The sequence below is a fragment of the Rhagoletis zephyria genome, unplaced genomic scaffold (genome assembly GCF_001687245.7).
Source record: "Rhagoletis zephyria isolate East Lansing unplaced genomic scaffold, Rhagoletis_zephyria_1.1 Rzeph_scaffold_00778, whole genome shotgun sequence".
Classification (NCBI taxonomy): Eukaryota; Metazoa; Arthropoda; class Insecta; order Diptera; family Tephritidae; genus Rhagoletis; species Rhagoletis zephyria.
The window spans coordinates 117,023-141,677 of NW_016157862.1; the positions used below are offsets into that span (position 1 = coordinate 117,023).

A 24,655-nucleotide genomic window follows, 5' to 3' on the forward strand; every position below is an offset into this window, starting at 1 on the left:
ACTAATTTCAGCTTAAACATTCGCAAGTTTGAGAAGTGGTGGTTATGGCACACGTATGCCAGAATTCACCGTACGCCTTTTTCGTATATGAATTTCGAAAATTCTCGAAATTAAGGGAACTAACAGTTTTGTGAAAATATAGCAGCACTATAAATGCACACTAGTCATCTCTTTCACACTGCTGACGGACGTTCAACATTCACGAACACGAAGACGTACAGGGTTGCTGGTGTGTTATTTTTTCTTGAACAAAATTTACACTAGCCACACAGTACGAACATGTGTGCGAGCATGGACGTGTTTGCGGCAATGTTCGCCGTTTGTGGGTGGGTTCACGAGCATGTTCGCCAAAAATCAAAATAGTTTTGCTGCGTTTCTCTATACATTCCAGATAATTCCATATTTACAGCCGGAATTAACAGAATGCGTTTGTAGAAGTTTATTCCAAACATTCTGAATGAATAAAGAAATGCAGCCCTTGATTTTCAGGGAAGTTTTTCCTTGTTTGTCGCGTGGTTTGCGAACATGGAATTGAAAACAAAATCAAAAACCTGATTTAGTGCTGATAATTGCAGTGTGCTTATTGCCGGATAAATGCATCCAAACCATGTGCATTGATCGAGTTTTGAGTAATAACGACAAGATCACATACGAGCCGCTCAACGTCTGTGGCAAACGATAGCGAGCATATTGGCGTGCGTTGTGGATTGCAAGTGTTGTAATGGGCTTGTATATTTATATCGTTATTTTTTTTTACCAAATACCTTGTAATGGCAGCAAATAATATTAAAGAAGAAAGATATTTACATAGTTCTCGAATGCAACAGAGTTTTGGTACTAAAAAGTTTGATTTCGACATTACTTTGAAATTTCAATTTTTTGGCATGCTAATTTACCACTCCATGCAACCCTGCAGTAGCACACACATGCACACGCATTTTGCGCTCGAATCCGACACAAAGGCAAAGAAATTTGTAGAATTTTTAACGAAGCATTGAAAAGCAAAGACGCGTTTTACATAAAAGTGCTTAAAATCGTGTATTTTAATCGATTTTTGATCCAATTGATTGCTGACAAGAAGCAAAATAATTGTGAAGAGCTTTTGAAGAAAATATTGCTTGCAAAAAACAACAAAATGTCGCTATTTGGCTCATTAATGGGAGATTTCGATGATGACCTTTTCATGGGGTAAGTTGTGGCTGTTTCTATTTGATATTTATTTGGGTGCTCCTCTACCGACTTCGTCGGGGAAAATCATCGTGATCATCACGAGAAGCCGTGTGCATATTACTGAGAGGTGTGGGCAGTTGTTAGAAAATAAAAGTTTTTACGTACATATATGATAAGTTTTTCAAAGATTATCACATGGGGTTTTTTTAAACATATGGGTGCACATGTACCTACATATCACATAAGGTCCAGATTAGTGTTCATACGATTAATTTTCCACGTAGAAAAATGCAATCTTGGTGATAAATGCTATAGTTTGCGGTGGCGGCCAATTTCTCCAATAATTAGCTATGTATGTATATGTATATTATGTACAAATCAGCGCAGCAGGTACATATGTTTGTAAAGATGTGCATTTATCTACGCACATCCATCCATACATACGGACATACGTATGCGCGGATGTGAATATATTCATTTGTACATAAACGACTACGTCAGCTGCCGCCGTCGCCGCAGTGTCAATTGCGCACAATAGAAATCGATAATTTTCTTTTCCTTGTCCCTTTCGGTAGAATTGCTTTATATTTCCTTCTTATAAGCACACTCATCCACCCGACACGATTTTTCCAAACAATTTCTTATATTTATTTCTGTTGAGAAGGTTCGAGTATTCCATGAACTTTGCCTTTTTGCTTGAGGTGTTATTTGAATTCAAATTGGCTTTGAGGTGTTTTTGTAATGGTGTTCGCTTTTTGTCCTAATTGTAGGTTAATTACGGAAAATAAAATACAGTCAAACTTCCGCAGTGGCAGTATCAATTAGCAGTTCAATGCATATTATGCATAAGTTACTCATTTGTTTTTTTTGTTGGCACGAACATCTGCAAGTCGAATTTTTTAAAGTCCCAAATGTGTTGATTTTCATTTCATGTTCATATNTTGTTTTTTTTGTTGGCACGAACATCTGCAAGTCGAATTTTTTAAAGTCCTTAATGTGTTGATTTTCATCTCATGTTCATATATACATACATACGAATTCACCTTGGATCAACCCTTGATACCCTATATCGGGAAGGCCTTAAAAAAGTTTGCGGGCGGGGCGGGACCAAAATACTTTCCCGACATTCCCGATAAAACCCGCCACCTCCGCAAATACAAAAAATCGTATTTAACAACCTAAATAATCACTTTTATGCTTTATTTGTACGAAAAGCGAAACAAAATAATTGGAAGATGACAGATCTTTGATTATTTTTTATATTATTTAAAACTAATTCGAAAGACATGTGAATTTCGGGACCCACAGGAACCGCTGTACAATTTTGAAAAACGTCGGGACCGCCGTACTGTACTGATGTACTATTACTCCCGTAAGGCTCTTTTTTTTTTGTTAATATGCGCAATGTATTATGTACATGCTAAAATCTTTTTGTTAATTTGAAATCCAAGAATGAAACAGTGTACGAAAATTAAGAAAAATCTGCAAAGTTTCAACAAAATCGCAATTTTAATACGAATTTCTAAAAAGAATTCAGGTATGCAGTTTATTAGCGTTGATTTTTGAGAATTTTTTTGTGACTATCCTTGGCATTTTATTTTTTTTTCATATAAACCTTTCGATCAATTTGTACCAAACTCGGCACGATTATTGTGCTTGCCACGTAAAAGCACAATGTTGCAAATTATTAAAATCGGACTAAAATTACGCCCACTTTTCATATAACTGTAAATTTCAGTTATGCTTGAAACTTCGATATTTCGAAATTTAAGGACGCTAATTTACTCAAAATTGATACAAACAGCAATCCCTTCAAAAGAAGTAACATTATTATGGATATATATGTATGTATGTATATCTAAATAGATATACTATCAATTCCAAGTTGGGTTCGTATCATTCTTATCTTGTTATGAGGCTTGGCTGTTTGATCTGATAATCTTTAATTTCTTTAGTGAATAATGCATTATTTACTATATATGTACATAAATAGATAAAAATAAACAATACGGCAATTTTTTTTACTTCAAATTGTTAGTTAACCTTATTTTATGTCTATGCACACATGTACGTACATATTAGGTTGGTCCACAATAACATGTAAAAAAAAAGTCGGAATTTTTATGTCACCCCCTAGGATGGTTCTTTACCGAAAAAATTTACTTCTATTTTTTATTTTGAAATTAAGAAANACTTCGATATTTCGAAATTTAAGGACGCTAATTTACTCAAAATTGATACAAACAGCAATCCCTTCAAAAGAAGTAACATTATTATGGATATATATGTATGTATGTATATCTAAATAGATATACTATCAATTCCAAGTTGGGTTCGTATCATTCTTATCTTGTTATGAGGCTTGGCTGTTTGATCTGATAATCTTTAATTTCTTTAGTGAATAATGCATTATTTACTATATATGTACATAAATAGATAAAAATAAACAATACGGCAATTTTTTTTACTTCAAATTGTTAGTTAACCTTATTTTATGTCTATGCACACATGTACGTACATATTAGGTTGGTCCACAATAACATGTAAAAAAAAAGTCGGAATTTTTATGTCACCCCCTAGGATGGTTCTTTACCGAAAAAATTTACTTCTATTTTTTATTTTGAAATTAAGAAATAGTTAAAGGTCGCTCAAAGCGCTGAAAAATTTCCAAGTTTTTTTTTTTTATATGGAAAAAACTTTGAAGAAATGGTATCGAATTCCTGAAAATCAATATTTTGTTTGTTTAACCATTTTTTTATATCGTGCAGTATTGAAAGCTCAATTCTGTATGGCGACAGACATTTTTTAATGACAGATTTAAACTAACATATATTTCCATAAAAAAAAAAAAAATTCACTGATACAGAATAAAGCCGTAAAAAAGGATTGAAAAACGATTGGGTATCATTATTGGAAGTTNGATACAGAATAAAGCCGTAAAAAAGGATTGAAAAACGATTGGGTATCATTTGGAAACTTCCAATATCCTGACAGTTTTCCGATCAGAAAAATACTTGATTTTCAAGAATTCTACACCATTTCTACGAAAAGTTGTTTTTCCTCCATATAAAATATATGAAAACTTTGATTGCTTTGGGCGAACTCTAAATATTTTTTTATTTCAAAATTAAAAAATAGGGATATATTTTTCGATATGGAAAACAATCCTAGGCCGTGAGCGCATTAAAATTCAGACTTTACTTATTTGGAGCGCCCTAATGTACATACTTGGTATACATATGTATGTATGTATAAAGATCATTAAAAAATGTAAGCTAATTAAAGCAAACATACATACAACAGTGGCAAACCTCCTATTGTATTCTGTCATGACAACAGCTTCTCATAAAAATACGAAGTCGGCGTAAAACTGTAGATCACTCCCTTTGTGGGATAACATCAAGGCGCACGCCACAAATCGAAGAAGAAGCTCTGCTAAACACTTAACATACGTGTAAGCGCCAATCTAAATTTTGTTATATAAATTGCAAATCCCGCTGTAATTGGCTTTACGAAAAGTAGTTCAATCGATGATGAAAAATTTTATATGATACAAATTATTCGCTTCACTAAAGTTATGAGACCTTACGTGGTAAACAATTGGTACAAAAACAATTAAACAGCTTTAAAATTTCGAGCTCTAATCGCCAAAATAACGTAAGCGACATTTTCTTCAAAATCTTCTTTTTGATGGAGAAATGCATCTAGATGCTCTAGGAATATTTGTTCACACCATGATACAAAAAACAAGGTAGTTCCATTGTCACTTTTTCGTCGCCATATTAACAACCTGACAATTAAGCAGATTGTGACATTTCGTGCTACCATACCCAATATCTAAAATCCTTCAAATTTTCTTATTAATTTTTTGTCGATTTAAAAATATTTTGTTCTTACATGTACATTTTATATTGTGTGAAAGCTGACAGTTTATAGAATTCAAAGGGTGGTTAAGTGGTTAAACCTTACCTAAGCCGATGATAAAACTTACGACGAAATTTCAGCTTATGCCTATGGGTCTTGGCAAGAATGTAATCCCTGAAGGTTTGGCTTAAAATGGTTCTCGGGATACATCCTGTGATCATGTTACTTTCCAGAAGGTGTCGCGCCCGTTTTTCTGTACATATTTCCGTTGGAAAAATACCTCATCTCAGTATTCTAGGTAAATGTTTCCAGAGGTATCTATGCGCCACAAGAGTTTTAGTTTACATATTTGGTTTATACCGCTAGCTCTTTTCAATGGCTACGAGATCGTTTTCATATACCCCCATTTTTCATAGGTTTGGGATTGATTTCAGTTACCTCTATTCCAAGTTCTACGGTGGCACGCCGCATTTTCCAATAAATCCATACATATATCCATACAAAGTTCCAGGACTCTATCACAAATACTTCCAGAGATATGCACTATGAAGAATTCGATTTGTGTAGGAGGTTCCACACACCCTTTAGATATCGGTTTTGTTTTAGCCTATAACCATTCATGGAAAATTTGTGCCCGAAATTTCAAAAAAATCGGCATTGTGACTGCTCAAACGAAATGAACTAATGATTGCAAAAAATGAAATCAAACATCATAGTTGACCAAAAAAGAATATTAGACTTCATTCTCTCAACTTCTCAGAATGTAGTAAAGCTAAAAAATATATAATAAGATAGGATATATTAAAACAGCCTCCAAACATTTACTAAAGACGCCCCTGGATTACACAAATCAGTTTCATTAAAAATTTATTTTTATCTATTTATTTCATACTTCATTTGGGTGTTTCAAAATTTAATGTGAAAAGAATATGTGTTGCTGGAAAAATTTTACGGCCCATGGGTCCTAAAGTAAATTCCATTTGCTGTTGCTCGAAATGTGTAGTTTCAGTGTCTGAATTACATCAGAATCATCGTATCCGATATATAAAACTACATTGTGAAATAATGAGATGACATGAGGACACTAAAAAAATTTAAAAATATGTTCACTAAAATTGCATTAATACTTAAATAAAGATTTGGCAATTTTTTATCGAATTTAATGTAAAATTTAAACGTTTTTAAGATAAGAGATTGATTATTTTTAAAAGGTATATATTAATACAACTCTTTTCTATATAAACCCAAATTTAGGATATAAAATCTCCCACACCAAAAAACTTACAATTGGGTAACGCCGCTTCGAATTTTTCACAATTGAGCAATTGTCAAAAATCTGCTTTTTAATCAAAAAGTTGTTTATTGAAACTACCTTCTTTTTTGTATTATGGTTCACATCATCACATTTCAAAAACCTATTATGTATAATTTGTTATACAATAACAATTTACTATGCTGGTAAAGCGTTGTAGCAGCTGGCGAGTATGCGATATTTGAAGAGCGAAGTGTAGAGAATTATTGAGAGGGTTTAGTGATAAAAACTTATGTAAAACTAAAATTTCATACAAAATTTAGTACAATCGTCGATTCGCAATAAAAAATTCGAGATGAAGTATATTTGCAAAATCGATCAACACAGTCACTCATGCATTTTTTTTTGTATCATTTTTTCAATATCAGTTGTCATTTTTTATAATAGAATTGATTTTTTTTGCGTTTTGTTTAAAAGAATAAAAGCTACATATATACATACAAATTGTATTTAACACAGCTTGTACGCACATACTTTTTCGGAATAAAAAATTTGCTTGTGAAAATGCCTGCCGGCGCACGACGACGTTCACATTCGTATGCAGTCAACCAAGCTTTAACATGTTTTAAAAACATCTAATCCCTCACTCTAATCGTCCCTTTACTAATAAAAATCTTTCAACTATTTACAGCAATCACATGAATGCAATGAATATGCAAATGCGCTCGATGAATCGTTTAATGAATTCACTCATGCCCGATCCATTCAATATGCTGGCACCTTTCGATTCAGGCTTCCAACAGAATGCGCTCATGGAACGTGGCAATCCACATGCTGGTAATCCGATGGGCGGTCTTTTTGGTTTTCCACCAATGCCAAATATAAATCGCCTACTCAGCGCAGGAAGTAAGTTTCCCCCCTACAGAGTTCGATTAAATTGTTGTGTTCGTACACAATTTTATATGAAATTTTATTAATTCAACTGTCTTTCACTTCACTTGATAGATATCGGCTCTCCGAATGGCCCCTCTTATTGCTCCAGCTCAGTTATCACAATGTCCTCTGGCCCCGATGGTCGTCCACAAATCTATCAGGCTACATCTAGTACAAAAACTGGACCCGGTGGCATACGTGAGACACGCAAAACAGTTGAAGATTCAAGGCGTGGTATGAAGAAAATGGCTATTGGACATCACATTGGCGAACGTGCGCATATAATTGAAAAAGAGCAGGACTTGCGTTCCGGCCAATTGGAGGAGCGTCAAGAATTTATAAATTTAGAGGAAGATGATGCAGAGGATTTCGATCGTGAATTCACCAACCGCGCTCGCCAGAGTGGAGTGCGTGGGGCGCGTCCACAAGAGATGATCACAATTGAATCTGCTGACGATGATGATGATATGCGTCCTCGTCATTATAGCAGATATGTTGGCAGTGGTGGACATAATCGCAGACAATTGCCAGCATTGCCCGCACCACCACAGCACCACAATAGGTAAGTTTGTGATCATCTTTTTTTTTAACGTGTTGGTGTTTAATAAGCAGTTCGTTGTTATTTGTTTATTTAATTTTTAATTGGTGTCCGTATGACGTATATTTGGGGCAAATCAAATTGTTGTAAGCTCTTAACGGCTTACTAATTATGCGAGATTCTATAAAAAGTATATTTATTTGCAAATTGAGGCGTAATATGTATGTTTATGTATATAATTTCCAAAATGTTTTGTATATGTATGTAAAATTAAGTGTCATTTATTGAGGTTGTTTAGGTTTGTATGGAATTAGCGGCAATGTAAGCGTGTAATTGATGTGACGTATAAAGTTATACTAAGATTTATGACGCGTTGGTAGCAACAATAAAGGCGCTGACATTGTGAAGTTTAATATAAGATGACTAAAAATTACTTTAAGCGTAAAAAAAAACATTCCTTATATAACTCCTGCCCCTCCTTATTACAATGCGTACTCTGGACATCCTTTTAATATCCGAGTCGGACACGTTTTTATTTCGAAATTCATTTATTTTGTGTTTTTTATGTTGTATCGTCTTGTTGTATTCTCCACTTTTGCATTTTCAAAATTTATCTTTATTTTCCTTTACGCCTAACTATTTGCGCTTTTCGTGTAAATAGTAAATCACTCAAAATTCACTGATTTACTTAAAAAAACATTTGTTGCTTTATATCTATTTGCAGATATGATAAAATATAAAAAATAAACAAATTTATAGAAACAAAGAAACGAATTGATTGAGGATTGAATTTAACTTCGACTAGCATAACTACTACTACTACTGCTACTACATACTACTAAAATGTATATGTATATACTATATATTACCACTTTATAACGACCACTACTGCTAATCATTCCCAAAAATCGTATAATTGAATAATGAAAACAATAACANCGTAAAAAAAAACATTCCTTATATAACTCCTGCCCCTCCTTATTACAATGCGTACTCTGGACATCCTTTTAATATCCGAGTCGGACACGTTTTTATTTCGAAATTCATTTATTTTGTGTTTTTTATGTTGTATCGTCTTGTTGTATTCTCCACTTTTGCATTTTCAAAATTTATCTTTATTTTCCTTTACGCCTAACTATTTGCGCTTTTCGTGTAAATAGTAAATCACTCAAAATTCACTGATTTACTTAAAAAAACATTTGTTGCTTTATATCTATTTGCAGATATGATAAAATATAAAAAATAAACAAATTTATAGAAACAAAGAAACGAATTGATTGAGGATTGAATTTAACTTCGACTAGCATAACTACTACTACTACTGCTACTACATACTACTAAAATGTATATGTATATACTTTATAACGACCACTACTGCTAATCATTCCCAAAAATCGTATAATTGAATAATGAAAACAATAACGAATTTGCAATGAGCTGGAAGCATAAACACGAAAAAAAAATTATCAGAAAAAAATAAGAAAATGCATATAAACGTTAAACTAAAAATACCATAGCCGCCAGAATATACTTGCGTATGCTACATACATATTATTAACAGAAAACAAAATAAACCAAAAATACTAATAAAGCAGTTACAATTTTAAGAAAATAAAAGCCTACGAGTTTTTGAAATTTCACAACATCTCCCACTCCACTTCACATGTAGTATGTATGCATGTACTAATTGACACTAACGGTAGAGTTGCATAAATGGCTTAAATTAAATGCGTCCCGTAAGGCAATTTCTCGGCGCACGAAAACTCGTCCTAAAAAAAGCAAATATGAGGTAGGCCATTTTGTAAATTAAATAACATAAATTTTTTTTTTAACCTGAATTAGATTAATTTTTCACGTACAGTCAGTCAATAAAGACTAGGTACAGCGAATTTTTTACAATACGGGTAACTATTTTTAAATATTTTATTTTTCGATTATTATTTTTTTTAAATATGGTTAATTCTACAACAAAAACCCCAAAAATCAGAGTTCCAAACCTTGTGCGAAATTAAAGAAAATTCGGCAAAATTTCATTCAAATATTGCACTTTTTATTTACACTCTCTAGAAACAAGTTGAATATGCAGTTTTTTAGCCCATTCAATTTTAGTATAGTAAAGTGCTAGTTTGAGGTGGCTAGGACTTACCATTGATTTTTCGAATTTTTTTTTGGTGGAGGTGTCGCTCATTTTCTCCATATAAAATAATGTTTGATATTTTTTTTATATGGAAAAAATGTGCGACACCTTCAACAAAAAAATTTCCCAAAAATCAATGGTAAGTCCTAGCTTCCTCATACTTGCACTTTGTTATACCAAAATTGAATGGGCTAAAAAACTGCATATTCAACTTGTTTCTAGAGAGCGTAATAAAAAGTGCAATATTTGAATGAAATTTTGCAGAATTTTCATTAATAGTGCACAAGGTTTGGAACTTTGATTTTTGTGGTTTTTGTTGTAGAATTAGCCATGTTTTTATAAAAAATTAGCGAAAAGTAAAATATTTAAAAAATAGTTGCCCGTATTGTAAGAAATTCGCTGTACCTAAACTTTATTGACCGACTGTATTCTGTTTTGTATCTATATACATAGTTGAAAGTTACATATATTTGATATTCGTTAATATTCGCGTTTCTTATTTTAGCATTTACTAATTTTTTTCAAATTAATTTTTCAATACATATTTTGTGTGTGTTAAAAGTACAGCTTTTCTTTGTATTATATAGTGAATGCTCATGTTTTCATACCCCTTTCCTCTTCCACAGTAAATAATTGAAAATAAGCTACCATATTTTCAACATCATCTATACAGTATTCTAGATTTTAATAAACGAAAAATGAAAAATGATTAAGGAAAGTTATTAGCGGTTATGAAGAAAATTTACAGCAACGGCAAATTACTTTTGCATGCAACAGAAATAACGCAAATTATTTCTTGTAATTATTCTTCGGAGCTTGAAACTAGATTTTACAAGTGGAAAAAGCACCATAATCTCAAAAAACTCCACTTGAACTGCCATAGTAGAGGCATAATTTGTATAAAGGTGTTTCCACGATGTCGGACGCGACATTCGTACGACTTTAGAGTTAAATAAATCATCCCAGTAGATAATTTCAGGAGTTAAAAGCCCTTCTGAAAGGTCTTCCTGAGAGTCAAGAGGCCTTCCACCCTACATTCCTTTATTTTTTGTATGGAATGGCACAAATTGGGGGCTCCTTCTTTCGTTACCCATAGAAGGCCTTCCAGAAGGGCTTTTATAGGACTACTTCAGAAGTCCTTTTGGAGGAGTTCTTTTAAAGTAGCTTCTTTAATTTATGAAAATCCTACATCTTTGAAGTATTTGCTTAAGGTTTATATCAAATATGTGTTATTGTAACTTAAAAGCTTTTTACCTTCCTTTTATTAGCTCGGGATGTAACTATGTAATATTGATGCGCCTAAAAGATGCAGCGATTTCTATTCTCAATTTACATACCTGATGACAGTACGTATGGCAATTATAATAGGGAGGTTTTAGTTTTTTAAACTAAAATATTTTTTTTAAATTCATTTGTAATGCTAAATAATATATAAAATTTATACATTCGCGCAAATTGTAAATGTATAAGCCCTACTAGAAGGAATGCAAGGAAGCACTTATCTTCTGGGATACGAAAACGGAAGTCACTTATAAAAAAAAGTGCCATTGTGTAGTTTTTATACCGTCCTTTGGTTGATAAAAAAAAATTGCATGCCCTTGGAACACTTGGAACACATCTGAATACAAAACTTAAGGTTATAAAGCCGTTTGAACTCATTTACTTGCATTTTCGGTTAACATTTTTGTGGAAACGCCCATATGTACATTATGATTTGAAACGTTTTTCGAATATGATAGAGATACCAAATTGCATAAGTATTTCGGTCCGAAATTCAAAACTATGATGGGTCAAAATTAATCGTGGCTATCATTGGGGCCATCTTAGTACAATTTTCGTAAAGTCTACGAAAACGCAATCGCAGAATCCGAATTGCTACGAACGTAGTAATAGCTTTTTATACCCGAGCGCACTTGTGCACAAGGGTATATTAATTTTGTTCACATAAAGGTTGTTTGTAACAGCCAAAACGAATCGAGATTGATATAGACAAATGTATACATAAATGATCAGGATGAAAAAAGAAATCGATTAAGCCATGTCTGTCTGTCCGTCCGTCTGTCCGTCTGTCCGTGTACACGATAACTCGAGCAAAAATTGAGATATCTCAACGAAATTTGGTATGTAGGTTTCCCTTAATCCAAGGTAGGTTGGTATTGAAAATGGGCGAAATCGGACTTTAACCACGCCCACTTCCCATATAACGGTAATTTCCAGAAATACGAAAACTGCGATATTTTAGTAACTACTGAAGATAATTCACTCAAAATTGATATTTACAATAATTTTCAGACGAAAAATAAGAATATTATAAATTTTTGGAAAATGGGCGTAGCCACGCCCACTTATGGTTACATGTGTATATCTTGGTAACCGCTGCACCAATTTCTTCCAAACTTGGCACAGTTGTTGGCCTTGGTACAGCATAAAAAACCGCCGAAACTTTTTAAAATCGGACAATAACCACGCCCACATCCCATATAACGGTAATTTAGAGAAATACAAAATCTTCGATAAATCAGTAAATATTGAAGCTAATTTATTCAAAATTGATGCTTGCAACAATTCTTTACCAAGAAATACGTTTATGGTAAAATTTTGGAAAATGGGCGTGGCACCGCCCACTTATGATCACATATAAGTATATCGGTAACCGTTCTACCAATTTGTACCAAACTCGGTATGGTTATTGTGCTTGCCACATAAAAGCAAACCGTTGAAAATTATTGAAATCGGACTAAAATTACGGCCGCTTTTCATATAACGGTAAATTTCAGAAATGCTTGAAACTTCAATATTTCGAAATTGAAGGACGCTAATTTACTCAAAATTGATACACCTCGGCTTACCATCTAGCGGAAGGTTTCGGAAGGGTGAAAAAACATATATTTAATACTTGCGCCGGGTATTTAATGTTCGGCTCCGCCCGAACTTAGACTTTCTTACTTGTTTTTGGAGATTTTATGACAAATCGGACTACGTTGGATTAAGTGGAACCCTGAAAAAAGAAGTTTTTAAGAGGAAACCTTATGGTCCGTAGTTACAGTCGAATAACGTTGACTTTAAAATTATTAAACAAAAAATGCAATTAACTTTATAGTCCACATTATTTTCTATATCTATGTATATATCGAACTTGATTTTCACTGTTAACTTTTTTCAAAAAAAAAAACTCATATCTGAACAATCAGTTGTATATGCAGAAGCGTTATATTGTAATGATCCTATCTGGTACGTTCCGACAATTAATGGACTAGTTTGTGTCTAAACAAAGAGAGAAGAGTGAGAGAGAAAGAGAGAGTGAGAGCGACAGATAGCGGTCATGGCTAAATCGACTCCGCTCGTCACATTATACCGGCTTTTATATCTGTGGATATTTGACTAAAAAATTTAAATCTCTTTCACGGACAAAGAAAATAGCATATGTCGGCAAAGCAGGAGCAATCAACTTTATTTAAATTAAAGCATGCAGACATTTTTAAAGGTTGTGAATAGCGATTAAATAATTTAACATTTCTTTCCGTCGAATTGCAACATTTTTCTCTTTGATGGTAAAATATGTTTTGTCGACATATGCTATTTTGTATGTCAGTGACTTAAGTTGTTTTGTCAAATGCCCACAGATATAAATATTTTCGAGTTTGGGTTTATCAAGATTTACGTTAAAGAAAATATTCAAAAATTTGTATAATTTTTCGACAATATTTTTCATTAAAAACGACCTCAAGCTAAATAAAAATTGTTTAACAAATTGTTATTAGGCCGGAAAATAACAAATAACTTAAGGAAATACACATAACGTTCAAACATTTTGGACGTACCCAGAATTTAGCATATTTTTTGGAGCAGAACAAATTCATATACATACAATTTGTCATGCAAATCCCTTAGTGCGGTATTTCTTAACAGACACCTAGTGCCTATCGACTAACACATAGTTTTTTTAAGCAGAATAAAAACTCGCTCCGTTCGTCACTGCCTTAGTAAAAGAAGACAGTATTTAGATGCTCCTAGGTCCATTTCAAATTATCGATGACTTACTTGAGCTTACCACAAGACCGATATTCAGCAAAACAACGACGCAGTGAGACATCTTTTTTAAAAGCCGAAGCTGTTTATTTCACAACACTGACCTCTTAAATATTACCTATACTAAGTTTCCCACAAAATAATATTTTCTACTAAAAATCAAATTTAGCTTATAAAATATCGTCTCGCGCTTACCTCACACACAAGTCATTTACCTTTGACCACCACCTGAAAAAAAAAGAAAATGAAAATGCAAAAAAAAAACGAAAATCGCTCATCACTCTGCGCATTTCCACAAACTTCTTAACAAAATCAATCAGTACATCACCACCACGAATCAGCAACAGTATATTTATATAAATTAATTACGCTACAAAAGCAACAAACAAAAAATTGTATTCAACTTCAATTTTCTTCGCCTTTCGCACTTCGTTCCAAACACAGCTCTCCGTTGTCCAATTCGTCATCGGTTGATTCGTTGAACTCCACAACCAATTCGAACAACAGCAACAAAAACAACACCACTACCAATCACAGCAACAGCAACGACACTTTGTCTACGAAGCGCGAAAAAGCTACTACAAACAGCAATAGCAATAACAACAATAGCTACTTGACATCGAATGCTACACGTCGCTCCCCAGCTGCTGGCGGTTATCATCACCATCACCGTGGCATTACAGCTCGCCGTCCATTGCGTACGCCACTATCATCGCCACTTGCCACCACGCCGACCAATTATCATAACAGCTCAGCGGCAACGACAAGGTTTGTGTCACAATATTACAAGAAACAAATAGATAAGCAACAAAAAAAAAATAGAAACAGAACAGCAATCAAAAATCCTAAACAAGCGTAGCTCAATTATGAAAAAAAAGCGAAAAGTATAAAAATTTGCCACTCCTCGCAGCGCACGCTACCTCCCCCACACTCGATCAACAGTTAGTCATGAAATTGCAAGTCTCCAAAGACTACTATACTAAAATGAACTCTACACTACGCGCTTGTTAATTTATTGCGACATTTTTCCCACGTCACAGACCTTCTTCGTTATACGTTATCTATTCTGTTAATTTATTCTTACGGCGAATCGTTGTAAATTTTGAATTTAGCGAAATCTGCGGTTTAAATTGCTTCATTCGACGACTTGCGTTTGTAATTTTTATATTCGTACTTGGCTTATACTCTGAGTTACACGGGTTAATTTAGGGGAAAACAAAGAGTTGGTGTGGCGTTTAGGAAACGATGTCCAATTTGAAAAAACTGCTCTTCGCCGTTTCCGTGAATTTTTACTTTTTCAATTAAAAAAATTTTATTTTTGTTTGTTAAAAAGATTTTTTTTTTTTAATTTTAATGGTTGTAATCCTTTTATGGTTATTATCTTGTAAAAACCAAAATTTTGTAACTAAAATTAATTTTAAAAATCAAAAATTTACATTTTTAATACATATCGCTAGCGTAGAGTGCAAAGTTTTCTTTACAAAAAGTGAATTTAGCAACTTTTCCAACTCCAAGCTAGCGATATATTCCTTTAACATCATTATTCGTTTTCTAAACTCAGTATGTGCTACTTTTCATATTTTTTTTTTGTAATAAATTTATACAATTTTAAGCTTGATTATTTTGTTTTTTGCGAAAATATACTTTATTTTAATTTCCATAAATCATATTTCATCACATAATCACTAAAATTGGTCGTGAAGTAGTAGTGAAATTCAAAAAGCTGCAGTCAGACATGGCAATAAAAGCAGTTTCAAAAAGTCCTTACATGTAAAGTGATTTTCGAAAGTAAAATACTCTTTAATTACAGAAAAGCTATATTTGATTCTTTCTTTTCCTTTTTTATTATTTCACAAACTACATTTGTTTGACAGCCCATTCAGCAAAAATTCAGCTTGCTAGTGTAAGTTTAAATTAATTTTTGAAAGCGATTTCTTCTTTTCTCCATCTCGTCACCTGAGTGGAAGATCGGCCTATCTCGGCAGCCAGTTCGAAAACGCGCTATCTCAGAAAACTTTTCAAGAGCGCTCTACTTCAAAATTTGATTGAAAGAACGCCCTATTTCAGAATTTTATTGAAAAACGCCCTATCTCAAAATTTGGTTGAAGAACGTCCTGTCTCAGAATACGGTTCAAAAACATCCTATCAGCTGAGAATACATTGAAAATGTGCTGTGATAGGGCGTTGTTGAGTTAAAACCTATCGGCATTAGACACAAATAAGGCGCGCTAGTATTTCGACGGCGAAAAAAGACTCGTAAAAAAATTGAAGAAAAAATACGCTTATTTCTGAAACTTTCCCTCTTCGCCTTCCTAATCTCTTTGCTGTATTTGGATAGACTAGACGCATACTCTGTCCAGCATCCCGTGCGCTTGGTCTTATTGAACAGCCTGCGCGCGTCTTTCCGAAGAAGGGATGACTGTTCGTAAGATCACCACACTGTTTTACCTTTCACTCTTGGTTGGGTCTCGGGGCAGCTATAGTTAAAAGGCATCCGCCATTATATCCGTTACAGTATTAACTTTATTATGCTCTAAGGCCATACAGCCACCTGTTTTGTGGTCCCTCGTCTATGCTGCACCACTCAACGTCTGTCTAACAGGGCTCAGGGCATCCGCTAAAGAAATCCAATTTATAATCATTTTGATTTTTATTTTTTCGATCATTCCGTGACTACCTAACCCTGTTACTCATCATTAACACATTAGTGGTATTCACCAAAGTGAGCAAGTTGCCTGTACGTCTGGCAAAAGGGCAGATCAGCTAAAGCAACGACTGATGTCAACAGTCGTTGCTTGAGCTCATCTGCTCTTTTGCCAGAGTGCCAGGCCACTTGCTCTTTTTGGTGAATACCACTATTTAATCATAAGTAACTATTTAATTCAATTTTAAAACTTCTAACTGTAAATAGCCAAAATATTTGCTTTGGAAATTCTTCATTAGGCCGTATGAATAAAAAAAAAGCAATTGCTTTTTCTTAAAATTTCTTACTCATTACTCGATTTATTCAAACAAAATTGAAGTAAAGGTATGCTATTTTAAGAAAAAGCAATTGCTTTGTTTTTATTCATTCGGCCCATTATTTATTTATTTATTCCTCATGATTATAATTAACTTTGTTTTTGTTTTAATCCATACGAACATGCTTAAGATCATTCCTAACAAAATCATCCCTCAAAAAATCGTATCATTATCCCTCTTCTCGCCGTACCAAATATTTATTTGCCTCTTGCCTTATCTATGAATGTATGTGTGTACATTTCTCAACTACAAATATTCCAGAAAAAAAAAACATAAAATTCACAATAAGTTTTCACTCGACAGAGATTGGCGTTTGTATAATCCACGTTTTTATCGCACAAAATAAATAAATTATGAAACAACAACCCAACTACATAAACGATAAAAACTGCAATGAACATCGCAAACAATTTGTAAATACAGCGCAGTTATTTAATAAATTTATGGATATTCAAACTGAAGGCGACGGATATCAACAAAAAAAAAAATAAACGAAAAAAACGATGAAAAATGTAAATATATTGGAATAAATGCGAATTAAAAAAAACGAAAAAAACGATGAAAAATGTAAATATATTGGAATAAAAGCGAAAAACCGAGTCTAGCGTACGAAGTTTTAGCAGAATAAGATACAAATAGATATACATAAACCTAGCTAAACAAACTACTGATTTTTTTTTTAAATAAGTGTACTGCAAAAGATAAAAAATCAAAAAAAGCCACGAGATGAATGCTCTGCACACTTTTTGACTGAATTGCGTCAACAGAAATGAACTTGGAATCCAGCAGTATACACAGCTTACATACATATGTTTGTGTGACATGCATAAAAGGAAGACATAAAAATGCATTCAAGTCTTGCCACTTGAATGCATCGCTGTTTGTAATCTAAGCCGACTTGGAAACGCAAATGTATGTACCTATATGGTTATGGCTAAAAACGCTACTTTAGCAAACATAATGCCGATCATTGTTTTAAAACAAACAAGCTGTGAATTATATTCGATGATGTCGAACATTTAAAATTTTCAAATTCTCTTACTACACTCAACTTGATTGACTACTGCCAAACCCTTTAGCAGACTGTTTCTCATAACATCAATAACACACACTTTAGCTATGGATGTTTCCACGACAGTCAGGACGACACAGATTTTTAACTTGAGCAAGCCGCATTTTCCAAAAACTCAAAAACCTCAACGTGTCCACTCACATTCAGCTTGCGGTTTAATGCGTAAGAACACAGTTTTACTGCTGCCGAGAGCTTGCCGAAATGTTGCTTGCCAAGCATTTGTCCACTGTTTTTTATTTTCAAAGTGAAGCTGTAAATATGTTCATTCCGCCTTCAGGATATTTAAACTTAATGCTGCTTAATTTTTATCGTCGTTAATATAAACACATATGTTTCGATCAGCCTTTGCTGCTGTGCTTATTTTTCTGCTTAATTATGTTTGTAAATACAAGCTGCTGCACCGCCCTACATAGTAACGCAAAGTGGAAGAAAATGTCGACGGATGAATGGACCCCCCAAAAAAGAAATAATTAGCCGAAATAGAGTTGTGGCTCTGGAACTGCGATACATTACAGTCTACGAAATAACAACTGCTGCAGCTTTAAGCGATTATAATCGAAGTCTAGCCGACTAGTTCCAGCGGCTTCAGCTATAAGTAAGCCTTATTTATGCCAAATTAAGCTTTAACATAATTTGTTAAATACTCGTAAAAGGACCTGTTGGTGCTGGATTGTTGGGTGGTAGCATTTACGCACGGCGTTATAATTATTTTTGTGTCTGAAGTTTTTCATATGTTTATTTAACCACGAAATATTTTCACAGTAATTTGACGGATCAAAAAAATGTTATCTCAATACGTGTTTTAGGGTCAAATGTTTTCAAAGAATTTCAAGCTTTTAAGTATTTTAACACCCACTAAACGTCAAAGAGTACTTTTTAAGTAACATTTTTGGAGTAGCTAAATATTAAAGTCGTTTAGGTTATACGAAATTAAAAATACAGCTATTTAAGCTTAAGGGAATGATGACACTAAGGAAAATTACTCTACCATTAATTTCGTATTGGGGCTTTTAGTAAGCTAAAATTTCATTATTTTGATTTGTTTTGTATATAATATTCACAAATTTGCTTTCGTAAGGAACCATAGGCTGAAAAATATACGGATTTACTTGCATATTATTTTCACAAAGTTACGATTCGAGTGCTACTTCGTAAATGGATAGCACATATGTACACATATATTTGTACCATTTGGAGCATAGGCTTGCTGCTTATTAGAAACCAAATAAACCCCAATCATGTTATCGTATGAAAATTATATATTTATCTACAACCCATTTGCTTGCCAACCTGCCCGCACGGCCCTTATTACGCTCCGCAATTACATACGCTCATATATCAATATGTTTATGTCGTATTTTTATTTCCCCTTACCTATTTGCGCGTCCACTTATTATTAAAATTTTTCTATTCTAATTTGTTTTCTTATTAGTTTTTTTATACGTTCGCTTTTAACTTTTAAGCATGCATTTCTTTTCGATTTGCCATTGTTAATTTCTATAACTTCTATTCGAATTTTTACAGCGTACATCCCCATCCCTATAATGCTTCGGCCGCACGCCGTAATTATCGCTCCAAACATACCAAACAACATCAGCAGCCACATCAACCACAAGCGCTAACCATTACTGAGATAATCGACGACGATGAGGATGATGAGGTGGAGCAGCAGACAGCAGCACCAACAGTAACCGTGGAGGAGGAGGATGATGATGCAGCAGCAGCACCAGCTGCAGTAGCATCAGATCACGCAACAGCAACAGTCATTAATCCAGCAGCCACAGCTGCAGCTAATAAAACAGCAGCTACAAAATCACACAGATCGAATCATTAAAACCATTAAACAAATTTAAATATGTATACATTTTGCGCGTGATAGATTGATTTGATATTGCTGTTGGCGTACGGAGTTGTAGTTATTTTTTGATGAAGATTTTGAGCTGCAAAAATTCTTAGTTATGTGGTAGTTGGAAACCATCAGGGGAAGAAAAGGAGCCAAACCGTAATGAGGAGTTCAAGCGTATTTTTTAGAATTGTAAGCAAACCGGGCAAAACAAAAAATAACATAGTAAAACAGAAGAGAAAGAAACAATCTTAAAATTATATTTTCGCGACACATCATTTCTATGTAATAAGTACTGTATTAATAATTACTACACTTTAATGCTGCTGCGTGCGTGCGCCTATAAATAAGCGAATTTTGAGATGTGTGTTTTTCTGCTATTCGCACAATGCGCATTCTAAAGAAGTTGATGATTTATGAAAGCAAAATATGTAGGGGAGACCTATTGAAAAAGAAAAATCGAATTATTTGTATGATTGAATTTGCAACAATGAGTCTCTCAAGCTTGGCTGGTATAGCGTAGCTGCTGCTCAACTATATACGATTCTAATACAAATTACACATTTTAGAAAGAAAATGTTAATTGATTTCAAGATAATATAAATTCTAAACTTTAGCTATGTATTAATTATGAAGTGTATTTGTGAATTTTTTGCAATCAAATGAAAAAAAAAACACTAAGTCCTATTGAAAATATATTTCATGCGTTTTTGACTGCAATAACCACTGCGAGTTAAAAAAAAAAAATCAAAATGCTAAATGCTAAATAGACGACGCTTTGTAAACTTTTTCCGCGCTAAAAGTATGCTTTTTCAGCTAATATCGACCGCAAGCAGCATAAATTGTAGCATAAGCAACGTTTAAATATAAGTTCATGAGTGCGTATGCGCCCTTTGCTTTGCACTTCAATCGCTATTTCAATTGTTACAACTAGAAAAATGTCAATTTTTGGTGTTTTTGAAAATGTGTGTAACTTGAAAAATTTTAAATTTTCAGCAATTTATAAATTTTTGCACTCAATCTGGGGAAATATATGAAAAGTATATACTTTACATTAAAATAAGCTGTTTGTATGGTAGCAAATCGAGTTCCAAATTTCAAATTCTAGCGTAAACAAAAAATATATAGTTTTAAATTGAGGTTATGTATGTAACAGAAGGATGCATAGAGTTTAGCCGAAGAAGCAGAGCGCAGAAGAAAAAAAAAATAATGAATAAAACATTCTGTAAAACAACATTTTTATCTTAATATGTTAAATGCACTGAATATAACAATTTTGATTACTTCTTTAATTTTTTAATTTAATTTTCTGAAACAAGGTATATTTTTATTAAAAGTAAACTTTTATTTATGTTATATAGCTTATTTTGCATCAGAAATACATAGATTATGGAAAGTTAAATTTCGAGTCGAAATTTATGCAGAAGAAGCTACATATCGTCACCCTTATGCCAGAAGCATGAATGTGCAAGTTTATCAGTGTTGAGTTATTGAGTTGACTTGATTAACCTTTGGATGTTCTATGTTATACCAAAACCCAGAATACCAAGCGTACACGGAAACAACATATTTCTCGTAAAAATAAATTTACCCTTCAATGTGATTTTTTCAGTGCACTTTTAAATCTGACTGTTGTTTAAACTAATATTAACCAATCAAATGTCCGCCGGCTATTAAATATAAACGAAGTTTACGTGATCCAAGTTTATACTGGCACTGAAAAACTGGCCTTAACTGAGTAGGACAATGCTGAGCAAATCGATTCGGAATTTAAATTTAAGCTGATTGCTATCCTGACATTGCGACATTAGCATTTCAATTTTAGTAAAAATTCAGTGATTTTATTTTACATGGTTCAATACATGTTATTGAATCCTGATTTTATTGAACTGTTATTTTGTCATAAAGATCTTCAGTTTCAATCGTTTCTTTTTCAATATTTGTTTTTTTTTTAATTGTTGAGATAGTAAACATATACATACATACATATATATAAACTTTTGCGATATAGAGAAGATACAAAAAATCCAAACATAATAAAATAAAAAGTACCATCAACGCATCTCCGGTGTTTAATTGATTTTCGAACAGAAGCGTTGCATATAGTGGAAGCGTAAGTATGCACATAAAGTGAACCAAATAATAACTCGGACTCGGCATTTTAGCAATATTTGGCTGTTTTTCTTTAGTTTATCTAATGTTTATTTCTTATGAAATTAGAGCTGATTATTTAACAAACACCATATACATCCAAATTTCAGACTTTGTGCAAGAACTCTGAAAATTTATAATTTTTTATTGGTATGCAGTTTTGTAGACCAGTAAATTGTAGCATAACAAAGTGCAAATTTGAAGTAGCTAGGACTTATCGTCGATTTTTGGCAATTTTTTTGTTGACGGTGTTCCGCATTTGTTCCTTACCCAAGAGATAATTTCAGGAGCTAAAAGGCCTTCTGGAGAGTCATGAGGCCTTCTTCTCTACATTCCTTTCTTCTTTCTTTTTTGTATGGAGTGGCACAAATTTAAAGCCTTCTGCTTTCGTTACCATAGAAGGCCTTTCAGAAGGGCTTTTGGACGAGCTGCTTCTCAGTAGATTGTAATGTTAAATGTGCGCAACCGACGTTAATAATCAGGCCCTCTAACGCGAGAAAACATTTCCCTACAAGGGAGCAGCTTTAAAGTAAACGAGACGCTCACTTTTTTTTTGGTTTATTAATTAAATTATTTTGCAATTAATAATAGTGAGAATCGATAATTTAAAACTTAACCTATCATGTCCTGTTTTAATTTCGTTCCATACGTGCCTCTGATTCACGCCAATTTCTTTTAATCATCTCAACAATTTGTTTGCACAAATGGGATTTGGCGAAGTAATTGCCCAAGCACACCAAGATGAAAGTCCACGCAAGTATGAGCACATAGTCGACTTCCGGTACTGGCTGCACTGGTAATGGTCCAGTGAATTCAGACTCTTTGGGCATTGGCTCAACATGCTTGATGCCCGTATGCCGCGTAACGAATGCATGAAAAGTGCCCACATCACTGTAGAACTTTACAATCGGTCGACCCTGATGGAATAGCAATAGTGTTGGCAGTCCGACAATGCCGAATTCCGTATTAAAGCTGGGAAATTTGAATGCATCAATAGCAGCAAAACGTAGTGTGGGAAATAGTGCGGGCAACATATTGGCATAGGGTGCAACATGTGCGCAGCCGAGGCTCGACTCGGTATAGAAGAGCACAATGACACAACTGCCAGGCTCGTGACGTTTAGTTGCGTTACCCACTGGCTTCAGCAGTGCAACTATATCTTTAACGCTCTGCATTATGACTAGCGTATTATCGTTGCGTGTAGCGTTCTCCGGCCGCTCTGGCTGCATGCAACGCACCATTATCGGTGGCTTGCGTATGCCCTCACCACCGTTAGATGGCAAGAGATGTAATATATAGCGATCATCAGGTACGCAATATATGCGGTCACTGTAAGTTATGTACGATAGAAAATCGTAGTGGCATTGTCCGCGTGAAATACCCAACTCCTCGGCTGTCATCTGCGAGATATCTCTTGAGCGGGTGCCATTGATGACGTATTCGGCGCCGTTGCCACCGCCAAAGAATTTGAAAATAGTTTTGAATGCAGGCATCTCAGCCGTGGATGTGCCATGGCAAGCAGCTAAGGATAACGGAACGAGGACTTAATTCGATTGCACTTAAGGAAATACCATATAAGCACTTACCCAAGATGAGCGCAAAAAGCACCATTATACTGGTCATAGTTAAAGTTGTAGTTGTGACAGTTAATTGTAAAAAAATGATTAAAAATCACTCGCAGGTTTTCGTTTGTAATTTAAAAGAGAATAATGCACAATATAAGATAATGCATCTATCAACAAAAAGTCTTTAAAAAAATTATAACTGCAGCTGTCACAAGTAAACAGCTGTTCAGCAGGTAGGAAAGATAAGTAAACAAACCACAGATGATGGCGTTGCCACTGTATCGCGAGTTTTGTTTAGATTACGAGCTTTGTACGAGATAATCGATAGAGGTCGCGCAAACTCAGTATCTTTTTAATTTCAAAATAACGGCATGTAGCAATCCAGCGAAATATTAGTCTTGATCCCAACCATGATACAAAAAAGAAGGTAGTTCCAGTAAACAACTTTTTGATTAAAAAGGAGTTTTTTGACAATTGCTCAATTGTAAAAAATTCGAAGCGGCGTTACCCAATTTAAGTTTTTTGTTAGAGGGGATTTTATATCCTAAATCTGGGAGTATAAATAAAATAGTTGCGTTAATTTATTTTAAAAATAATTAATATCTTTTCTTAAAAACGTTTAGATTTTACATTAAATTCGATAACTACTTGCCAAAATCTTTATTTTTACATTAATAAAATTTTAGTGAACATATTTTAAAATTGTTTAGTGTCATTATTCATCTGATTATTTCACAATGTAGCTAGCCAGGAGTATTGCAGTTTTCTATATCGGATACGTTTATTTCTGATATATTTCAGACACTGAAATTACAATTTCGATATTGTCTTTGTCCATGTATTTAAAGTAACTTGAAAACGGAATTTACTTTAGGACCCATGGGCTTCATGACTTTCAGAGAAGTGAGTATTATCTACTTCTAGTATATTTCGACAATATCGTTGTTTCTGTGGGTAAACTGTTACTGTTCTATATTGGAGGGGGTGTGAAACAAAATTGAAGATTTACTGTTAGTATGAAAACTAGAAACACAATTGTCAACTTATTGAGCATTAAACCTCTTCTCTTTCAAAAAAAAG

The 24,655-nt window shown here is 33.7% G+C and overlaps 2 protein-coding genes across 4 annotated transcripts; one reads left to right on the forward strand and one right to left on the reverse strand.

The window, feature by feature from the left end:
• Window positions 1-926: 926 nt before the first annotated feature.
• Mlf (myeloid leukemia factor) lies at window positions 927-21,919 on the forward strand. 3 transcript variants are annotated; one of them, XM_017614122.1, is made up of 5 exons: window positions 927-1,188; window positions 6,978-7,192; window positions 7,292-7,781; window positions 14,368-14,691; window positions 19,541-21,919. In XM_017614122.1, the coding sequence occupies exons 1-5, from the start codon at window positions 1,136-1,138 to the stop codon at window positions 19,848-19,850; spliced, it is 1,392 nt and encodes a 463-aa protein (XP_017469611.1). In that variant the 5' UTR covers window positions 927-1,135; the 3' UTR covers window positions 19,851-21,919. The 3 variants fall into 3 exon arrangements, with proteins under 3 accessions (XP_017469611.1, XP_017469612.1, XP_017469613.1); XM_017614123.1 differs by lacking the exon at window positions 19,541-21,919 and adding an exon at window positions 17,248-17,432; XM_017614124.1 differs by lacking the exon at window positions 14,368-14,691 and having other exon boundaries at window positions 930-1,188.
• A 632-nt stretch (window positions 21,920-22,551) lies between these two features.
• On the reverse strand, window positions 22,552-23,835 carry bug (thioredoxin domain-containing protein bug). Its single transcript, XM_017614125.1, has 2 exons — window positions 23,597-23,835; window positions 22,552-23,532 (listed from the first exon to the last, which is right to left on the reverse strand). The coding sequence occupies exons 1-2, from the start codon at window positions 23,631-23,633 to the stop codon at window positions 22,643-22,645; spliced, it is 927 nt and encodes a 308-aa protein (XP_017469614.1). The 5' UTR covers window positions 23,634-23,835; the 3' UTR covers window positions 22,552-22,642.
• Between the last annotated feature and the right edge of the window lie 820 nt (window positions 23,836-24,655).